The sequence below is a fragment of the Hemiscyllium ocellatum genome, chromosome 11 (genome assembly GCF_020745735.1).
Source record: "Hemiscyllium ocellatum isolate sHemOce1 chromosome 11, sHemOce1.pat.X.cur, whole genome shotgun sequence".
In the NCBI taxonomy this organism is placed as follows: domain Eukaryota; kingdom Metazoa; phylum Chordata; class Chondrichthyes; order Orectolobiformes; family Hemiscylliidae; genus Hemiscyllium; species Hemiscyllium ocellatum.
Window position 1 is genome coordinate 52,458,828 of NC_083411.1, and position 21,424 is coordinate 52,480,251.

The 21,424-nt window shown below is 42.6% G+C and overlaps 1 protein-coding gene across 1 annotated transcript in view; it reads left to right on the forward strand.

Annotated features, from left to right (window-relative positions):
• LOC132819989 (sodium- and chloride-dependent neutral and basic amino acid transporter B(0+)-like) overlaps positions 1-21,254 on the forward strand; it is a 196,615-nt gene extending 175,361 nt beyond the window's left edge. The window contains exons 17-19 of the mRNA XM_060831923.1: positions 17,292-17,337; positions 19,538-19,642; positions 21,180-21,254. Coding sequence (XP_060687906.1) covers positions 17,292-17,337; positions 19,538-19,642; positions 21,180-21,254 — 226 coding nt within the window. The remainder of the gene's footprint in view (positions 1-17,291; positions 17,338-19,537; positions 19,643-21,179) is intronic.
• The last annotated feature ends 170 nt before the right edge of the window (positions 21,255-21,424 follow it).

Here is a 21,424-nt window from a genome sequence, read left to right on the forward strand (position 1 = left end):
GATGCAAGTGGAAATCACAGCTATGTGTAGACATATTACAAGACTATTGTTTACTTCAAGCACACAGTATATGGCCAAAGTGCAAAGATGACTATCAAAATGGTCCTCTGTGCATTTGCAAATGGGCCTAGTGTTGGCTTTTACTGGTGACAATGAATAAGATATAATGCACCAGTGCACGTGTGGTCAATATCACCCATGCAAGTACAGATACATTGTTATATGGAAGCATTTAAGACCATAAAACCATAAGACATGGGAGCAGAAATTAGGCCATTCAGCCCATTGAGTCTGCTCTGCCATTCTATCATGGCTGATAAATTTCTCAACCGTGTTCTCCCGCTTTCTCCCTGTAATCATTGATCCCCTTGGTACTCAAGAACCAATCTATCTCAGTCTTAAATTTCTAGCGCTGAGTATGGAATGCATGTAAATTCTGATTTATCCACAGCCAATTCAGCTGCAGCTTTGGTATCTATCAAAGATTCTTTTGGATACAGTGAGGTTCACTGTATGTGAACAATATCCATTTAGTCACGAGATATTGTTGACCTGATTACGCAGGCTGTCATACTTCCCTCCATAAAACAGGTACAGATTGACTAGTTGCATTTGCAAGATTGTAGCTGCATGGCCCCCACTTCCTTGTTACTATCTGCAGCTGGTCTACTCTGCTAAACTGCTAAAGACTATGTTCCACACCGCACCAACCTGCAGTGTGAAAACATGGGCAGAACCATTTTTGTTGTGGATGTGATATTACTTCACTTTGTACTGACGTGGTGCTGCAAACTTGAGTTGCTGCACACGTGTGGTTAGGTTGTTCATGAACATAACCTGATCTAAGGACAGAAATTTTCACTCCCTTGAGTTGACTGGGCAATTGCAAGGAAGTTGGGAAAATACAGCAAAATGAAAATCATTCGATTCTTGGTGTCAAGATATTTCCCTTAATGCTTAAATGGGGAGTTTGGAAGCTCACTAATGCAAGGATGTGATGACTTTAATGAATTTGCACACATTAGTTGATCTCATCTCCTTTCTATGAGGCTCTCAATCCTGTCTTTTCCCAAGAAATAAGATGATGCCAATTCCTGACACGAAAATCAAAGCATTTACTTGATGACAGAAGCTCACCATCAGCTTCTCCGGACTGTCAGACAATTCTGTCTTCACACGACTTTCCTGCAGACTCCAATGTCACTGTACTCTTCCACCCATCTTAGATTTAAGTCAGCAAAATCAAACCATCAGCCTCACCACAGCATCATGCTGTTTTCAGACCAACTCACAGTACCCTTCAGCCCTTCACGATTTCATTTTGGAGCTCAGGTTCAGGGACAGTAAGGACTGTGTATGTTTCTGCCAGATTGCTTTGTGCACAAGGACATGCACGCACCTCATGCATCTTCACACAAGGAACCTTGTAGCCCTTAGTTTAATTTCTTGATGCTAACTCATTTTGCATTGACTTGAATTTGTCACACTGTCTGGCTTGCATTTTTTTTAGCACAGTGGGAAAAGCATGCAGCTTATTATGATTCAGAGCACTGGTCGGTCAAAGGGGTAAGCATGGTGCTGTATGAAACCACACCAAGTCAATGTTACAACTACAGAACGTGCTGGCAGTTTACACCACAAACACACTGTATGTGCTTCAACCAAATGGCCATGTCTCAAAGTCCAAGGGCATCATACTTAGTGGGATGAAAGGGAACTGTGGCTTGTCAGGGGGAAAAACCACAGTCAGTCAAAGAGTATGGCCAATCTCAGTCCAGGAGGTTGATCAGAGCCAGTTAGGTCTTCGCTCCTACTGAAGTCCAGAGATCAGAGTCTTTGAAGTCCAACGATTGTACCATAGTCAATGCAGGGATTACATATCTGTCAGTCAGAATGATATGTAAACATCAGTCTGGGTTCTGGCCTATGTTCAGCTGTGGACGTAGTGTCAGATCGCTCAAAGGTGGTTCCACGGCCAGTCCTGAGCGTTTGGGCTCCTCTGCAAATGAAGGGAAATTTCCCAAATTCCCTGTTGTATGTAATTTTTCATCTCAAAATTTCCAATGTTGGGTGACTTATACTTGTCAGCATCCCCCACTGGAGTCATTGTATTCAAAAACAGCACTCTGCTCCTTTCCTGCAGACTCTGAGTTTGGACCAGCTTTTCCTGCATGATAGTACGAGTTCACACCAACCCTCCTGAAATATTGTGAATGTAGATGAGGTAGTATAGTATAGCATCTATATGAGAGGTTTTCAGCAATAGATGCATCCAAGAGGAAATAATATTATGACAACAGTCAATGAGTGTAGGCTGAAAATCATGTTGTGATATATTCTTTTCCTCATCAGAGATGAAGCTTAAGAAATGACTGATGGAAGAATTACTAACACTAGAACTAAAAATATATGTCGGCCTCTGACACTCCAGGGAAAATAGCCCGAGCTTATTCAATGTCTCCCTATAGATCAAACACTCCAACCCAGGCAAAATCCTTGTACATCATTTCTGAACCCTTACAGGTTTCACATCATCTTTCCTATAGCAGGGAGACCAGAATCAAATGCAGTATTCTAGTAATGGCCATCCAATGACCTGTACAACCTCAGCATGACCTCCCAACTCCTACGCTCAATGCACTGATCAATAAAGGCAAACACACCCTAAATACCTTCTTTGAAATCCTGTTTCTACCTCTGACTCTACTTTAGAGGAACCCGCACTCCAAGGTCTCTCTGTTCATCAATATCTTGGCAAGTGCACAAAGTGTGATCTGGATGGAGATTTTGAATAACATCGAGGACAAAACAGCCCATCTGATCAGAACCTATCCATTACCTTAAACATTCAGTCCCTTCACTGAACTGGCTGAGTATGGAAGGATAAACATGTTTAATTGGACTTGCAGCAGTCATTGAGAAAATCAAAATAAAACAAAGAATTGTGAGTTATGGAAATCATAAGTTTCAACTCAAAACATTAACTCTGTTTGTCTCTTCACAGAAGCTGAAAATGTGTTGCTGGTTAAAGCACAGCAGGTCAGGCAGCATCCAAGGAACAGGAAATTCGACGTTTTGGGCCAGAGCCCTTCATCAGGACAGGAAATTTGACGTTTCGGGCCAGAGCCCTTCATCAAGCTGTCAGACCAGATAAGTTTCTCCACCAATTTCTGTTTTTGTTGAGACAACCAATTTAAGGGAGAAATCTACTTTACTTTGTCTTTGCTGATCTATCTATCATGACACATCTGTTCATGATTGTATTGCACTGAATAGTCTGAGTAGAGACACAGTTCCCTTTTCACACCGAGGACATATTCCATTGTGTTGTGTCACACTGTCATTGTGTTCAATCAGATTGATTCAGAACATTAAAGGTTAAATATGACTCTTCTTCAGAACAGAGCTGGGGAGCAATGACGCAAGCAGAACTATGGTCCACCACAGTTCCAACAGCAGAAGGTTTCACTTGGATACAGTTGTAAAGATTATAACTCACTCATTATGGTTCGATTCCACACAAAACTTGAGCTTCATCTGGACTTCTTCACCACTAAGAGGCATCATTCAAGTACGCAATAGAATACACTCACTTATCTACATGAGTGAAACTCCATAAAACTCAGGAAGCTCAATAACATCGAGGACAAAACTGCCCATCTGATCAGAACCACATCCATTACCTTAAACATTCAGTCCCTTCACGAACAGAATATCACGACTTCAGCATGTACCATCACCAAGTTGCACTGGAGCGGCACGTTAAGGTTTTTTTGACAGTACTTTCTAACCCTGTGTTTTCTACCATTTAAAAGAGAAAAGGCAGATGCACCACTACCTTCAAGTTATCTTCCAAGTTGCATGTCAATTTGACTCATCATTATGCCTACACCAAAATCCTTGAACTCCATGTCCAACAGTGCTTTGACTGTAACTAAGCTAAGTGGATAGTAGAATTCAAGATGGTGACTTATTATCTTCTCAAGCACAAAATATGGATCATGCCAGCATTACTCACATTCCACCCAGGAACAGATTTTGTTATTGAAACAACTATATTTATAACTCCCTAACAACAGAGAGGAAAATATAACAACATGCTCAGATCTTGCGTGTAGTACACTCCCTCTCTGTTTACAAAAATTGTGTTTAATGTAAATTGTGCATGTTCATAATTTCTTAGAATACTATATAACTAAACCAACAATCATTATAGCTGATAATTCAACAAGTTGGATTGCTTCATTGGTTTTATTGGAAAGAATATGTTTTCCCTTAACACCAGTATGTGTTTTTAAAAAGTGAGTTGGGCCAGAAATACTGAGAAGTGCAACATGTTTCTTCTTCCTTCCTAAATACCTTAATTAACCTATCTGTCTTCTTTCTCTTTCAGCCTGGGCATTCTGTTTCATTTCCATTAGCTCTCTCAACATCTCACACTGTCAGATATGAGTTTGACTTTGATGATCAACTCCACATCATTGTTGGAACTGTGACATTGATTGATTTGCCTCAACCAAAGATGCTGGGTTACTGGTAATTTCTGTAAAACTAGCAAACTTTCAGCTCCGTTTTGAAGATAAATGCAACTTGGTGATGGGGCTACAAACTGCAGTGGGCTTTTAGACTACTTCTCTGTCAGACACTGGCAAGTCATTTCTGCATGACAAGTAATTCAGTGGCCAGAAATGTATCAGTCTTCATGGGCTGCATTGTGGCTCAGTGGTTAGCACTGCTGCTTCATAGTGTCAGGTGTCTGGGTTTGTTCTCTTTGTGTTTGTATGGGTTTTCTCCCACAGTACAAAGATGTGCAGATTGCCCATAGTGTGCAGACTAGGTAGATTAGCCATTGGAAATGCAGAATGACAGGAATAGGGGTGGGATGATCTGTGGAGGGGTGATACAGCCTCCTTCCACGCTTTGGGGATTCTCTGATGAAATGTGGAAAGAAACCTACTTTTGCATGACTTTCAACATTTAATATTGTACAGATGAACACTAAAAATCAATGCACTATATTGAAGCCCTGCTTTTGCTGTGGATGGCATTTTGATTCTTTGAATTAAAATATGATCATAAGAGCTTGGTGGTCACTTAACAAAGTAAACATTTCACAAGCGTGTTTGGAAGTTAAAACATCATGTACAATTGGAATTACCTCTTTTCAAACTTGGGAGTAATTTTGCTAATTAACGACATTGACAAAATTGATTATTTGAAATTTGTTTTATAATTATTTATTGACTAAACAGAAATATATGAGTTTACGTGAAAACACAAATAACACAATTTTTTTACATCCTGTTTTCTTTACTTGTTAGAGTTATATTTGGTCTTTCAGCATCTTTGTCTGTTTGACCATCCCCATATAGTGTGACTGAATGACTGTGGTGGATCCTCTAATGTTCACACATCACCGCTTACTCAAAGCACATGAATTGCATTTGGTGTGTAAGCAGCTGGCAGTCTGAGTGATGATGGTCTCCGACAGTCTGTAACCTGGTGCTAGAGTTCATGAGCGTCAATCTGCCATCGATGTGTGAAGTGCATTAGGTGATGGCAGGATGGGTCTACACCAAGTTGTAGTTGTCAGGAACTGGCTCTGACCTTTCTGTTGGGAATTTTCACTGTCTACATTTCATGGTAGAGGAGAGGTGTTTTGGAAAAGCGATGTAAGTAGGCCGAATTGGGCTTTTAATGAACTGCAAATGCACTGAAATGAAATTGTCACCTCTTCGGACTCACCTTTCTAAGCTTCAGGGCAAATCAAGACCTTCTTTTGCAATAATGCAAATCTATACTTTTTTCTTTCTCATCTTATTTTGTCACCACACTTGTCATTACTCTCATGATATCAGGGTGGGAGAATTCACTCAAAATTTTAAAATTAAACCTAGCCTTTCAAATTCACAACTGTCCCAGAAGATGGCATTCCAAGGTAATGTCTGGGACTGTAATTTTCAAAGTTTCCCAGCACTGGATCAAAATCCCATGACCATTTGATGTCTAACCCAATAATTCAGATCTCTGAATCATTTATAGAGTCAGGGCAACACGAAAACAGTGTTGTAGTGTGGTTACAGGGAGAGGGCTGGAGATAGGGCACAGTGTAGAGGGCTCGCTCCTTCCACCTCCTGTGGTGACCTGGCTAAGTCCCCTGTTTATAATTCACATTTTTAATAAGTGGTAGAGCAGGCCATCCCTGCTGTTTCCCCTGACCTGCAGAGGGGTGTTGCTATGGTAACCTCTGTTAGGCCATCCAGTTGGGGTCTGCATGGAACACTTCAGTGCACGGAATCTTGTTGCCCACCAATTAAACAAAAACATTCTAATCAGATTCAAACCCAGCAAGGAGACTTCCTCTGTGTTTGTTTAAAAAATCTCGCTGATTTGAACTGATCTGTTGCTTTTTTACAAACTTTTTGTCAAGTACATCCTTTGAACATCCTGTACTTTCCAATACAGTGAAGTCGGGCTAAATTCTCCGATTTCTCCTGAAAGTGTGACGGCCAGTGAGTTTCACAGTGGCCCACAATCAATTTTCTCACACCGTCTTCTACGTTTCTCCTCACTAATTATACTCCTGAGATGTTGGCTGCATTTCCCATGAAATCGTGCTTCCTGTGCTCCAGGTAAGATCTTCTCCTGGTTTCCTTGTACCACCCACCCCTGCCCCAAAAGCCCAGCTGCCACTACTTCAGACTCTCCCAATCAGCATTGATCTCTCAGACCTGCAGGGGCTCGATCTGGAAACGGTCTCAAGGGGAAAGACAAGCTCCTTCCAGGACAGAGATCTGAAGGTGCTGCTGGGCTGTCTGGGGGAGAGGATGGGAATCCTTATCCTTGCTCACCTCCCCTATCCCCCAAAGGGGAACACCATAACAAAGCCAACCAACCTTGGCATAAAGAGCTGTGTGGGTCAGTGCTGTGTACAGAGTGAAAAGATTTTCTGCACTCTGCAAGATCAAATGCCACCATCTTCTCTCTGTTACCTCTTACTCAGGATACGGCACATGCCTTTGCCAAGGCTCATGAACTACTTGCATGCATTGTGTTCCACCCAAGGGCTCACAGCATCACATCCTCCCAAACTGCTAACCCTTTCTGCATTTCCAGCTTACTCAATGGGGATACCTGATGACTTCTTGTGACAATGCTGTGGCTTTAGGAAGTTTGCTTTGTCCTGGTTACGATTAAGCAAAGTTTTAAGGCAGAGGTGCCGAATTGGCTAGTGAGAGCCAAGAAAGTAAACAACTTGGGAGGCCTTGTTTTTATTTAAAGTTGGAATAATAGGTGCAGCCTGGATGGGTGTGGCCAGCTCTCACAAATCAGGATTTCTAGTTTTTAGTTTTTTTTAGTTTTGAGATTCAGCATTGGTTGCTATTGTGATGTTGAAAAAGTGGAACCTATTTTCCCCCTCTCTTGATTATAGCCAAAAGCTAACGGTTCTCTTCGTAGGTTGCTGGATCACATGTGAGACAAAATCTGTTTTCTGAATTTGCCTTTTTGCCAAAAGGTGTGTTTATGGAATACTACTATATTGAAATAGTTAATTAATAGTAGTTGTTGTATATATTGTTCTGTTAAGTTTTCCAGTCGAGTTAATTTATTCTAAGTTCTTCTTGCTTTTGTTGTACTTTTAACGATAGTATTTGAATACGTTATGTTTTGTTTAATATCAAGTAGTTTGACCAGTAAATAGTGTTCGGGACACATCTGTCTTTAAAGTAAGAAAAAAATTAGGGCCTAGTCTACCTTCTTAAAATATTTTGAGAGGGTCTGGTCTGGTCCGGTCCATAACACTCTCCTGCTCATCATCACCTCCCTCCGCTCATGTGTCCCTCTCTGTCATACTGAGTCTCTCCCTTTGTCTCATTGCAAAGAAAAACTGGCCCACACTCTCACAGATTGATCCCTCAATTGACCTACCTGTAATCACTACATTACATCACTTGAACTGACTGTGACAATCCCCATATAGTGTGATTGATTGACTGTGGTGGATCCTCTAATGTTCACACATCACCACTTACTCAAAGCACACGAATTGTATTTGGTGTGTAAGCAGCTGGCAGTCTGAGTGATGATGGTCTCCGACAGTCTGTAACCTGGTGCTAAAGGTAATGAGTGTCAATCCGCCATGTCAGCATCGATGTGTGAAGTGCATTAGGTGATGGCAGGATGGGTCTTCACCAAGGTGTAGTTGTCAGGAACCGGCTCTGATCTTTCTGTTGGGAATTTTAACTGTCTACGTTTCGTGGTAGAGGAGAGATGTTTTGGAAAAGCGATGTAAGTCGGCCGAATTGGGCTTTTAATGAACTGCAAATGCACTGAAATGAGGTCGTCACCTCTTCGAACTCACCTTTCTAAGCTCAGGGCAAGTCAAGACCTTCTTTTGCAATGATGCAAATCTATACTTTTTTCTTTCTCATCTTATTTTGTCACCACACTTGTCATTACTCTCATGACATCAGGGTGGGAGAATTCACTCAAAATTTTAAAATTAAACCTAAGCCTTTCAAATTCACAACTGTCCCAGAAGATGGCATTCCAAGGTAATGTCTGGGACTGTAATTTTCAAAGTTTCCCAGCACTGGATCAAAATCCCATGGCCATTTGATGTCTAACCCAATAATTCAGATCTCTGAATCATTTATAGAGTCAGGGCAACACGAAAAGAGTATTAAATCCAATTCATCCATGAGGACCAGATAACTTAATTTAGTCCCATTTGCCAGCACTTAGCTCATATCCCTCTAAACCCTTCCTGTTCATATACCCATCCAGATGCTTTTTCACTGTTGTAATTATGCCAATGTCCACCACTTCCTCTGACAGCTCATTCCATGCACATACCACCCTTTGTGTGAAAAAGTTGCCGCTTAGGACCCTTTTAAATCTTTCCCTTTTCAACTCTGCCCTCTAGTTTTGGACTCCCCCACCCCATGGAAAAGTCCTTATCTATTTACCCTCACGATTTTATAAATCTCTGTAAGGTCACCCCTCAGCCTCCAGGGAAAACAGCCAATCTTGTGGCAGTGACTCTGTTGTCATTGTGTATCCCTCCTCCACATTCGTGTTTTGCCCCTTGATTTGTTCTATTCTGACTTAATTTGCCTAACACCATTACCCCCTTTGTTATTGTGCGGTCTTCAATCTCATCACAGACCATCCCATGGTTTTTCTTTCCACTCTCTACTCTTGCATTTGCTTAAAACCTGGTACATCCCTAAGGCTAGGATTTAATGTGGTGAGGACTAAATGTGGGCATAGGTGACTTCAAGGGGCATTAACCTACTTCGGCTCTCTTTATCACCCCAGCATGAAAGCTCATTGGATTGAGCATCAATTTGGTACTTAAGGGCTTCTCCTTTGTCCAATCAGGAGCCTGCTCACTGAATCCTTGCCCTGTCCACCATCCACCCAGAGGTAACTGCTCAATCAGAAATTTGTAGGCTCAGGGTTGGAAGCACAAGTGGCACACCATGACCAGCTTCACCACTGGGTAAGAAAGTGGGTATTTTGGGGACACTATTGGGGATGGGGTGAGTAACCCTCCCTGTCCCAATTAGCCCCAGATTCAGGCAAGTGGAGCTTCCCCGTGAAGAAAACACGCCCTGTTCCCACCAGCTGGGAGAGAGGGTATTCAGCCCAATGAGTGGCTTAGGCCCTTGGAATCAAGGGTTATGGAGATAAGGAATGATCAGCCATGATCATATTGAATGGCGGTGCAGGCTCGAAGGGCTGCATAGCCTACTCCTACACCTATTGTCTATTGTCTATTGTCTATTAGCTGATGATTCAAAAGCTTCACTTGTTGGCGGGCTGAGGATGCCCACCATGGATTTTTCTGCCCGGAGTGGAGGTGGTGAGAAAGGGACTGAGTACACCTCTGGGTGAACTCAACCAAATATTTGCCCTTTCCTCACCATCTCCAGGGAGGGGAAATTGCACCCTGACTTTACCCACTTCTGATGAAGGTATATTGGAGCCTGAGCAGACCATTCAGCCCCTTGAGCCTGTTCCGCCATTCTAGACCATGGACTGATTAATCACCTCAATGGGCGTGTCAGTGACTCACTAACCTGAAAGTTTCTCCACAGATGCTGCCGAACCTGCTGAAAATTTCCTGGTTTTATTCACTAACTACATTTTGATCTCATCTTAGCCAATTTGCTGCAGTTTGGACAGAGCAGAGGTTCTGTGACTCATAGCCTCTGTCTTTGATTCTATTAACTCACCAAGAATCTTCTGATCCTTTGACATTCTCGAAACAGCTTGCTGGAATTTTTCACCCTGGTTTTGGCAGGTTCCTAGAGAATGGGTGTGTCAGTTTTGAGGTGGATACAGAGAAGCAGAGGAAATCCCTTTTACAATGACCTCTCTCTCAGAAAGACAATGCGATGGGGAGAGACTACGAGTGAGAATTTTGCAGGAACCTGACCGAGTCCAGGCTGGGGGTGGGGGATGGGGGATTGAAGGGGTGTGGTGAGGATGGGTGAGAGGTGGATTAAATAATATGGAAAATAATAAGATTCTGACAATGATTGACAAATGTGACCCTTGCTTTGTTTGTGATTGAAGTAATCAAGATCCAGCCGATGGAGCAGCTGCTAACACAAACCAGCCGAGCAGCCCTTTGAAGGTCACAGTGAAGATTATCAAAGATCCACTCCTGGACTATGGTTTTATGGTCTCAGAAGATTCACCAGTATGTGTGAAGTCTGTCACTGCAGGTAAATACCTGGGAATGGGAGGTTCCAATGTGGGCAGCACGGCAGCACAGCAGTTAGCACTGCTGCCTCACAGCACCAGAGACACAGGTTCAATTCCCGCGTCAGGCGACTGTCTGTGTGGAGTTTGTACATTCTCCCCGTGTCTGCGTGGGTTTCCTCTGGGTGCTCCGGTTTCCTCCCACAGTTCATAAACGTGCAGGTTAAGTAAATTGGCCATGCTAAACTGCTTGTAGTGTTAGGTGAAGGGGTAAATGTAGGGGAATGGGTCTGGGTGGGTTGCACTTCGGCGGGCCGGTGTGGACTTGTTGGGCCGGAGGGCCTGTTTCCACACTGTAAGTAATCTAATCGAACTGAGGGAAGGCCTGAAGTGTTTTCAAGAGGGGCTGAGGGTCTGATAGGACCAGGGCTTTTAACTGATACAGTCCATCTCAACACCTCCAGCATTAACTCTGAACTCTTCTCAATCTTTGTCAGTTTTGTCATGGTGACAATACTTCAAGTGGAATTTTCTCTTCCCTGAAGATGGTCAGAAGGTGATATAATGGGCTTGGCCCCTCACCCTCTTCCTGCCACCTCGGTAATTAATTAAAATGATCCATAGACGGCCTTCTTGACTTCCACCAAAATGGTCAATTAAGGGCCTTAACCCGTCACCTTCCAAATTATCTGCCCCCTGGTCGACAAAGCTGCCTAGTTTCCAAACTGAGAAACCATGACAACTTGAAAACTAGGTTAAGGAATAGAGGCTGCATTTTATCCAACTCGTGACAATGGAGGCAGGGATGGGGGCAAGGGAATGGCCTCAAATCCGCACCCCTATCCAAGCCTCCAACTCCTCCTGAGACCCCTTCCTCAAAACCCACCCCACAATAAGATCATAAAAGTGGCTTATCATCTCATTGCTGGATTTTTTCCAGAGGGTAAGACACGACCGGTGGACGTTAGGACCCAGAGGTTCTCTCCTCACGTATTTAAAAAAGTTCATAGAGATTTGTAGGGCCTTTACTACTGTCTCTGATCAGCTGAAAATTAGCTACATCTTCAGCCACTCTGTCCTTAATGATAGGCCTAGATATTTGCCAATGCAAGATGTGAGGTTAATTGGGCTATAATTCACCAGGCTTCTGAATTTAATTTAATTTAATTTATTGTCTCGTGTACCGAGGCACAGAGGAAAGCTTTGTCTCGCGAGCAATACAGGCAGATCACCGAGTTCAGTAGCATAGATAAGTGAACAATAGGTAAACAGCAGCAAAAACAAAAATACAGGTACAGGCGAATGTTAAGAGTTTGTGAGTCCATTCAGTATTCTAACAACAGTAGGATAGAAACTGTTTCGAAACTGGCTGGTGCGTGTGTTCAGGCTTCTGTACCTCCTCCCCGATGGTAGAGGTTGTAGAAAAACATTGAAGGGTGGGATGGATCTTTGAGAATGCTAGCGGCCTTTCCTTGACAGCGGTCCTGGTAGATGGATTCTAGAGATAGGAGGTTGGCCTTTATGATTGTCCGGGCCGAGTTCACCATGGTGACGCATCATGGGTATACAGTGAGTATAGTAGGGGGATGAGTGCACAACCCTAGGGGCTCCAGCATTGAGCGTTAGTGAGGATGAAATATTGTCCCCAGTCTTCACTGATTGTGCCCTGTGGGTCAGGAAACTGAGGACCCAGTTGCAGAGAGTGGCTCTTAGTCTGAAATAACTAAGTTTAGTAATCAGTCTCGAGAGGATAATAGTGTTGAAAGCTGAACTGTAGTCAATGAGTAGGATTCTCATGTAGCAGTTCTTGGTGTCAAGATGTTCTAGGGCGGAGTGAAGGGCAAGTGATATGGCATCTGACATGGATCTGTTGGTCTGATAGGAAAATTGGAGTGGGTCAAGAGCAGTGGGGAGGCTGGAGTTGATTAATGCCATGACCAGCCTTTCAAAGCATTTCATCACCATTGAAGTTCGGGCCACTGGGCGGTAGTCACTGAGACATGCAGCATGAGCCTTCTTAGACACAGAGATAATGTTGGCCCTCTTGAAACAGGCAGGGACAGTAGCCTGCTGCAGGGAGAGGTTGAAGGTGTCTGAGAAGACCTCTGCCAGTTGATCTGCGCATGCTCTGAGTGCACGGCCTGGTACTCTGTTTGGTACCATCACTTTCCTTGGATTCACACGAAGGAAAACTGATCTGACCTCTGATGCAGTTCTTCTCCCTTTCTCAACTGTTGGAGTGACATGAGTAATTTTTTCAGTCTATGGGACCAGTTCCTCAGCTTTGATAGGTTACAGTCAGGGCATATGCATTGTCTGCACCAATTCTCCTTTAAAACTCTGGCATGGAATCTTCTGCTCTGGGTGATTTGTCACACTTTCATGCCTTTAACTTGTTCTTTATTTTCATAGAATCATCATTGAATCCCTACAGTGCAGGTAGAGGCTATTTGGGCCATTGAGTCTGCACTAACCGTTTGAACAGCATCTCACCCAATCTCCTTAACTCCATATTTACCACAGTTAACCCACCTAGCCTACACACTATGGGGCAATTTAGCACGGCCAATCCACCCAACCTGCACATCTTTGGACTGGCAGGAAACCGGAGCACCTGAAGGAAACCCACATAGATATGGAGGGGGAAGGTAGAAGCTCCACACAGGCAGATTTGCTTTGGTTATTTTGATGAGCTCCTGTCCTTGGTCCAATATCAATTTCCTTATGATCTCTAGCATGCTGGTCCTCGGGTTCTACGCTGTGATTATTCAACACACACAAGAATCCTTAGTTCCATTGACATTATCTGTGTTCCCTAGTTCTTTATAAGAAAGTCACAAACAGGTACAATCCACCTCTCTCTCTCTCTCCACAATCTGAGAAATGCATCATTCCCTTTTCATTGAGATGAGACAAGCTTCAGGCAGCAAGATGTGCAGTTGTAAAAAAAAAGTATGAATAATTATCTGTTTTTTTTAACCTTTGCATATGCTAATAGCTTCCCATGTACTTTCAGTTTTTTCTCCTCTTTCTGCGAGGGACAACATTCAAAAATATGCTGACTTCATTTTGCTTCTTAGGTGGTCCTGGAGAGGGAAAGCTATTCCCAGGTGACCAGATTTTACAAATTAACGACATGCCTCTGAATACAATTTCCCAGGAACGTATCGATAACATTATTAGGTGAGGACCCTTTTAGCGCATTCACTGAATGTAAAGTTTTAATAGTTACCACCAGCTAATCATTAATGGCCAGAGTCGTAGGTAGACAGGATAGTGAAGAAGATGTTATGGTTTCCTTTATTGTTCAATGCATTGAACATAGGAGTTGGGATGTCATGTTGTGGATGTACAGGACATTGGTTAAGCCACTTTTGGAAGATTACGTGCAATTCTGATCTCCTTCCTATCAGAAGGATGTTGTGAAACTTGAAAGGTTTCAGAAAAGATTTATAAGGATGTTGCCAGGGTTGGAGGATTTGAGCAATGGGGAGAGGTTGAACAGGCTGGGGCTGTTTTCTCTGGAACTTCAGAGGCTGAGGGGTGACCTTATAGATGTTTATAAAATCATGAGAGGCCTGGTTGGGGTAAACAGCCAATTACTTTTCCCTGGGTGGGGGAGTCCAGAACCAGAGGGCATAGGTTTGGGGTGAGAGGGGAAAGATATAACAGGGTCCTAAGGGGCTTTTCATGCAGAGGGTGCTGCATGTATGGAATGAGCTGCCAGAGGAAGTAGTGGAGGCTGGTACAATTGCAACATTTAAAAGGCATCTGAATAGGAAGGGTTGAGAGGGATGTGGGCCAAATGCTGGCAAATGGGACTAGATTAATTTAGGATATCTGTTCGGCATGGATACGTTGGACTGAAGGGTCTGTTTCTGTGCTGTACATCTCTATGACCTTATTTGAGGGCAGTCTTTAAGTCCTTTAATAGGTGAACTTGCTATGAAGTTTGAATTGTGAAGTTTTGTGACCTTCAAAGTGCTATATAAATGCAAGTTGTTGGTGGCAAACTCAGAAAATAAAACAAAGCTAAAGTGTAGAAAATTGTTTGCAGTTCTAAAGGAAGATCACCAACAAGACTTAATTGAGTGTCATATGTCTCCTTAGTTCTACAGCAGCTCACCCAGACATCTTGCACAATAGTGTTCTATAATATAAACCATTACATATATTGAATTACACAAACAGTTGAGTTCTCAGTTACTCACAGAGACAAATATTCTGCTGCACGCACAGTTGGCATTTCAATCGAAAATTCCATTACACAGACAGTTGAGCAAGTTTTCACACACAAGTTTGAATATTCCATTACACACCCGGCCAGTTCTCTATTACATGCAAACATAATTGAATACCCCATTTTAAACACATTTGAAAATTCAAATACAAAGACAAACTTGTATGCACAATTGAATGCTTAGATATGCGTTAAGAGTGTGGTGCTGGAAAAGCACAGCAGGTCAAGCAGCATTCGAGGAGCAGGAGAATCGACATTTCAGGCAAAAGCCCTTCAACAGAAACCCTTTATTCCTGATGAAGGGCTTTTTCCCGAAACATCAACTCCCCTGTTCCTTGGATGCTGCCTGACCTGCTGTGCTTTTCCAGCACCACAGTCTCGACTCTGATCTCCAGCATCTGCAGTCCTCACTTTCTCCTTCTTTGATATGTGCACTACCAGGTTATACATACAGTCAAAAACTTGGATATACATATAGTCAAATACTCCATATACACACAATCAAGAACTCCATTCCAAGTACTATTGAACGCTCCGTTGTGTACACTACACAAACAACCAGTACCCCATTACACATACAGCCAATTTCTCCATAAATACAGACAGATGAACACTCTATTATCCACACAGTTGAGTTCTTGCTTGCTTACCTAAGATGAATTCTCCATTGTATCCATAGTCCCACTATTTATAATTCAGTGTATTCTATCAGAAGTGTAGTTAAAGAAAGCATTTTAAGTTAAAGATTATTCATAAATGATAAACCAAAGCAAGGTGTATGTAGCGTGTGCATTTGTCAAACCCAGAGCCTCTTTTGTTGGAATATATTTCTCCTGTCCAATGCTTGTAGCTCTAGGATTCAGTGCTAGGGTGGTGATCATTACAAAAGAATCTCTCAGTAACTTTACTGAATTTGATTTGCTTCCTGTTAAAGGTGTTATCAAGAGTCTTGGGCTTAAACAGTGTTGTCTGGCTGGATCTTAAGAACTGTTTAGCAGAATATATAGAATGGAGTTCCCACCTGTGTAGAAAACCTCACTGCAATCCCAATTTAAATACATGCCAAACATTGGAGGCAGGGTTAGTAAGAACCAAATATGTAAAACTAAGTATGGTCTGAGTTATGACTTGTACTCTTTTGGATGTATTTCAATCTCCAGTGTGTTCATGATCACATCCAGAATGTGTAAGGCTGACGTCTTCATTAGACTCCACTCTGCTTTAATCTGGGCTGTGGGAGACTGCTTATAGGAAGGCATCTTTACCCTTTGTATCTGAATTCTGGACTTACACTGGAGCTTTAGTGCGATTGTTTACCAGAAATGTTTCTGATGCTGATGTCTTTGTGTAAACATTGGTTACCATGAGGGACTCTCCTTCTCAACCTTTCCCCTTGTCTGAGGTTCAAGTTAAACCACTACCATTACAGAAAGCCCTAATAGAGCCAGAGAGTCATGGAGATGTACAGCACAGAAACAGACCCTTCTCCAACTCATCCATGCTGATCAGATATCCTAACCTAATCTAGTACCATTTGCCAGCGCTTAGTCCTATATCTCTCTAAACCCTTCCTATTCATATACCTATCCAGATGCCTTTTAAATGTTGTAATTGTACCAGCCTCCACCACTTCCTCTGACAGCTCGTTCCATACATTCACCACCCTCTGCGTGAACACGTTGCTTCTTCAATCCCTTTTGTATCTTTCCTCTCTCACTCTAAACTTATGCCCTCTAGTTCTGAACCCCCCTCCCCCCAACAATAGAAAGACTGCATTGTGAATCTTTTTATTTCTTTATTTCTTATTTTCCTAACATATACTGTGTATATCTGTCATGTTCTGTAACTTATTTCTTTATTTTCTCTAATTTTATACCTGAGATTTATACCTAGGTATTTTGTACTTAAGGTGCCACTGTGTGTTGGTGACATTGTACACTTTTCACTGCACTCCAGTACTTTTGTAACTTGAGCACACGTGACACTGAACCTAATTCTAATTCACCAGTCACCTCTCTTTCTCAAATGAGAGAGCAGTCCCATGGGTCCTGTAAGATCGTGGCAATTTTATTTTTAACATCGAACTACAATCTGAGTGAGATAGACGGACTAGATCAGATTGGGATGTCTGGTCAGTGAGGACAAGTTGGACAAAAGGGTCTGGTTCCACGCTGTACAACTCTTATGAGTCTTATGTGTTGCTGTTAAATTCAAGCCTGTGATCCCGGAAAATAATATTCTATGCCAGGAGCTTAATTTTGCAGGTTTTAGTCAAGTGTCCTTTTTTTTCTGCATTGGACCCATATTGCTTTAATATGTGTCAAATTGTTTATTGCAGGGAATGTGGTAACACTGTTACAGTGACTGTCCTGCGAAATACCCCTGTAAGTACAATCTTTCGACTTTTAAAAGCAGAGCTTTCCAATGCTACTCATGGTCATCAGTTCGATTCCAGCCTCGGGCGACTGTCTGTGTGAAGTTTCCATATTAAATTACTAAATTGCCCCTAGTGTTCAGGGATGTGTGGGTTAAGTGCATTAGTCAGGGGAAATGTAGAGTTATATGGTAGGGGAATGGGTCTGGGTGGGATACTCTTCAGAGGGTCGGTATGGACCTGTTGGGCCAAATGACCTGTTTCTACACTGTCGGGATTCTATGGGTTTATTCACAACTCGGTTGCAGTCCAGGAGAGATCCACTCGACGTGATTCAGATTCATTCCCAAATACTTGAGTCTGACATTTGCAATGGCAGTTTGAATGACATGCCTTAGATGGAGAGGCTAGACAGGATGGGCTTGTATCATGTGGAGTTTTGAAGACTTATTAGTGAAATAACTAACAGATATAACAAATCTATAGATGGGATGGATGCTGACATTTACAGTGAGCACTTGATCTTGGACACGGGAACAGGAGCAGGCTATTTGGCCTGTTCCTTCAGTCAGCTGTACCTCATCTCTGTCTACTCACTGTCGCTGAGTATTCCAATAAAAATCTATCAAACTTCAATTGACCCTGTTTCCTTAGCATTAAGAGAACTAGATGTCTTGAAGTAAGCTTGCAGAAGGCCACCTGACTCTGAACAGGATGGTGCTTTATGTCCAATTAACATTTGATGGGGCTTGATGAGACTGTGCACTGCTCCAAGTTTGACACAAATTCAGCCAGCTCACGTCAGAAGGGTTTGATTCATGCTTCAGTGGCCATTTGTCTTGTGTGATGTGTTATCAAGCTACATAATCAAAGAAGTTTCCAGGCTTCATGCAGGATACAAACGAAGATTTGATCATTAATCTCAGCATATCCTAAAGTGGAGCAGCACCCATCAACTAGACCTCCAGCTCTCTCTATCTAGTTAGAAGTACATGCTATTACGGGGATATTGGATGAGCTTCAGTGCAAGACTGAGGCAAGCACTAGACTTTTAGAGTTGAATTATTAAACCGAGATGCCATGTCCTCTTTCAGATGGATACAAAAGGTCACGTGGCACAATTTGAATGGTTTATTGCAAAGGGAATTAACTGCAAGAGTAGGGAGATTATACATTAATTTTACAGGGCTTTGGGGAGACCACATCTGGAGTACTGTATACAGTTTTGGTCACTGTACTTATGGAAGGATGTTAACGCATCAGAAGCAGTTCAGAGAAGGAATACCTGGAATAAGTGGATTGCCTTAGATGGAGAGGCTAGATAGGATGGGCTTGTATCCCGTGGAGTTTTGAAGAGTTATAAGTGAATTAACTAAAACATCTAAGATCTCAAGGGGTCTTGAATGGGTGAATGCTGAAAAAATTCAGGTTTCCTCTATGAGAGGATCTGAGAACTGGAGATCATTTTTTTAAACATGGGGGGCACCCATTTAAAACAAAGATGAGGAAGCCCTTTTTCTCTCAAAGGGTTGTGGGCCTTTAGAATTCCCTTCCTCACGAGGTAGTGGATGCAGAGTATTTAAATATTTTTTAAGGCAGAGATAGACAGATTCCTGATGACTGAGGAGTTGAAAGATTATCAGGGAGATACAGGAATGTAGAGTTGAGGTTAAAATCAAGAGGAGGCATGATGGCTCAGTGTTTAGCAGTGCTGCCTCACAGGGCCAGGAACCTGGGTTCGAATCCAGTCTTGGGTGACCATGTGGAGTTTGCACAATCTCCCTGTGTCTGTGTGGGTTTCCCCCTGGTGCTCTGGTTTACTCCCACAGTCCAAAGATGTGTAGGTCAGGTGAATTGGTAGTGCTAAATTACCCATTGTATTCAGAGATGTGTAGGTTAGGTGAATTAGTCAGGGGTTACTGTTGGAGAATGGGTCTGGGTGAGTTACACTTTGGAGGGTTGGTGGGTGGACTTGTTGGGCTGAAGGGCCTGGATCCTAAAATAAAATCAGAACAGCCGTGATTTTATTGAAGAGTGAAGTAGGCTCATAGGCCTACTCTCTTGATCCTTGTTTGTATGTTCGTATTTTAGGTTACAATCAAACTTTTGGAACTCAGAACATCAGTGCAGGGCTTTCCCAATTGCCACACATTGTCAACACAAAACGCCAAAACTGTTGTTTAAGTGCCATGGTTTCTGTTTGTATACAGGGGCCCAGGTCATCATTTATTACTGAAGAAAAGCGAGCCAGATTGAAAAGCAACCCAGTCAAAGTACACTTTGCTGAGGAAGTGATCGTCAATGGCCAAGTACAGGTTTGTGCCTTCCACAGGCATTTAGCCCACTGACTAGTTCAGCCAGATTATAATTAATCTGATTTGCTCCCAGTATGTTCTGCACTGGGTAACTTGTATTTTTCTATATAACACTAGGTGCCTTCTTGGTTTTATGCTTCCTGAGGGCCTGAATAATGTTGATTGTGGCTAGCGTTGGTGAAACCTGAGTCCCATACTAGTATTTTAGAATTAAACAAAGCTAATTACATAGGGAAATTGACAGATTTGGCCCAGTGGGCCATGCGGAAAGACTAAAATGTAGGACTATTGATGAACATTAAAGGAGATATTTAATTCCTCCAACTAAAATATATTTAGAAAGGAAGAAAAGAATATAAGAGGGATAAATGCAACTAGCCACGTTTTGAGGCCTTCTTTCACTAATCTGAAGTAACTGTATGTCCTTCATTAGATCTACCAACTCTACTTAGGGCAGCACAGTGGCTCAATGGTTAGCACTGCTGCCTCACAGCACCAAAGTCCCAGGTTTGATTCCAGCCTTGGTCGATTGTCTGTGGGGAGTTTGCATGTTCTCCCCCCCGTGTCTGTGTGGGTTTCCTCCGGGTGCTCCGTTTTCCTCCCACAGTCACAAAGATGTGCAAGTCAGGTGTATTGGCCGTGCTAAATTGCCCATAGTGTTAGGTGCATTAGTCAGAGAGGGATGGGTCTGGGTGAGTTACTCGTTGGAGGGTCGTTGTGGACCGGTTGGGCCGAACGGCCTGTTTCCACACTGTAGGGAATCTAATCTAAACCTAACACAAGGCCCTTAATAAGGCTGGAAATCTGAAACTTTAGGCATAAGAAGCACACGACCTTAACCCCACCCTGGATTCCTGATCTTCAGTGTAGTCCCTCCAAACCAGTTGCTTTGTTTGGCTTGGTCTCCGGACAAAACATAGAAACTCCTATGGCTGTGATGGGGTTTTTTTTGGTTGTTTAATCCCAAAGGATAGGCTGAACTTTTCTGTGGATGTGTGTGTGTGAGTGAACTTTGGAACAAAATGACAGCAAGAAGTTCATGAATACCTGGAGAGATTGGATCTGAAACTTCAGGAGGGATATTGGAGGCAAACTGTACATATCACTAAGCACAAACACAAAAACAGGTACACAGACACACACAGACACACACAGACACACACACACACACACACACACACACACAAACGCAGACGCATACAGACACACACAGACACACAAGCACAGATACCGACACCCACACAGGCACACATACGCAGACACACACAAACACAGACACATACAAACACACAGGCAAACACACACAAATGCATACACACACACAAAGATACACAGAAACATGTATATGCATGCACACACACATGCATACGCACAAATACATCCACACCTATATAATTTATATATGCGTACACATAATCTCTCTCTGCTGTCCCTCATTTTAGTATTTGTAACAAAGATAATGAGGAGTCTATTATGTTATTTTGCTTATCTGTTTTCATAAATAATCCTAGAATTTTGCGTTTTATCATTCCCACAGGGTAACTCGCTACTCTTAATGCCCGGTATTCTCAAGGTGTATTGGAAAATGGACAGACCAAAGCCTTTCGATTGAGAAAAATACAACAGTGAAGGTAATGACGGCTATAGGTGTTCTTTGTTCCTTGCTGTGAATTTTCCCGTTTGGTTGATTTTGCCCCAGCTTTGAATGTACCAATAATTTTTAACCATCTACTGGGGGTGGGGTAAGGAGGGAGGGAGGAGTGTTGGGGATAGGCTTGGTGG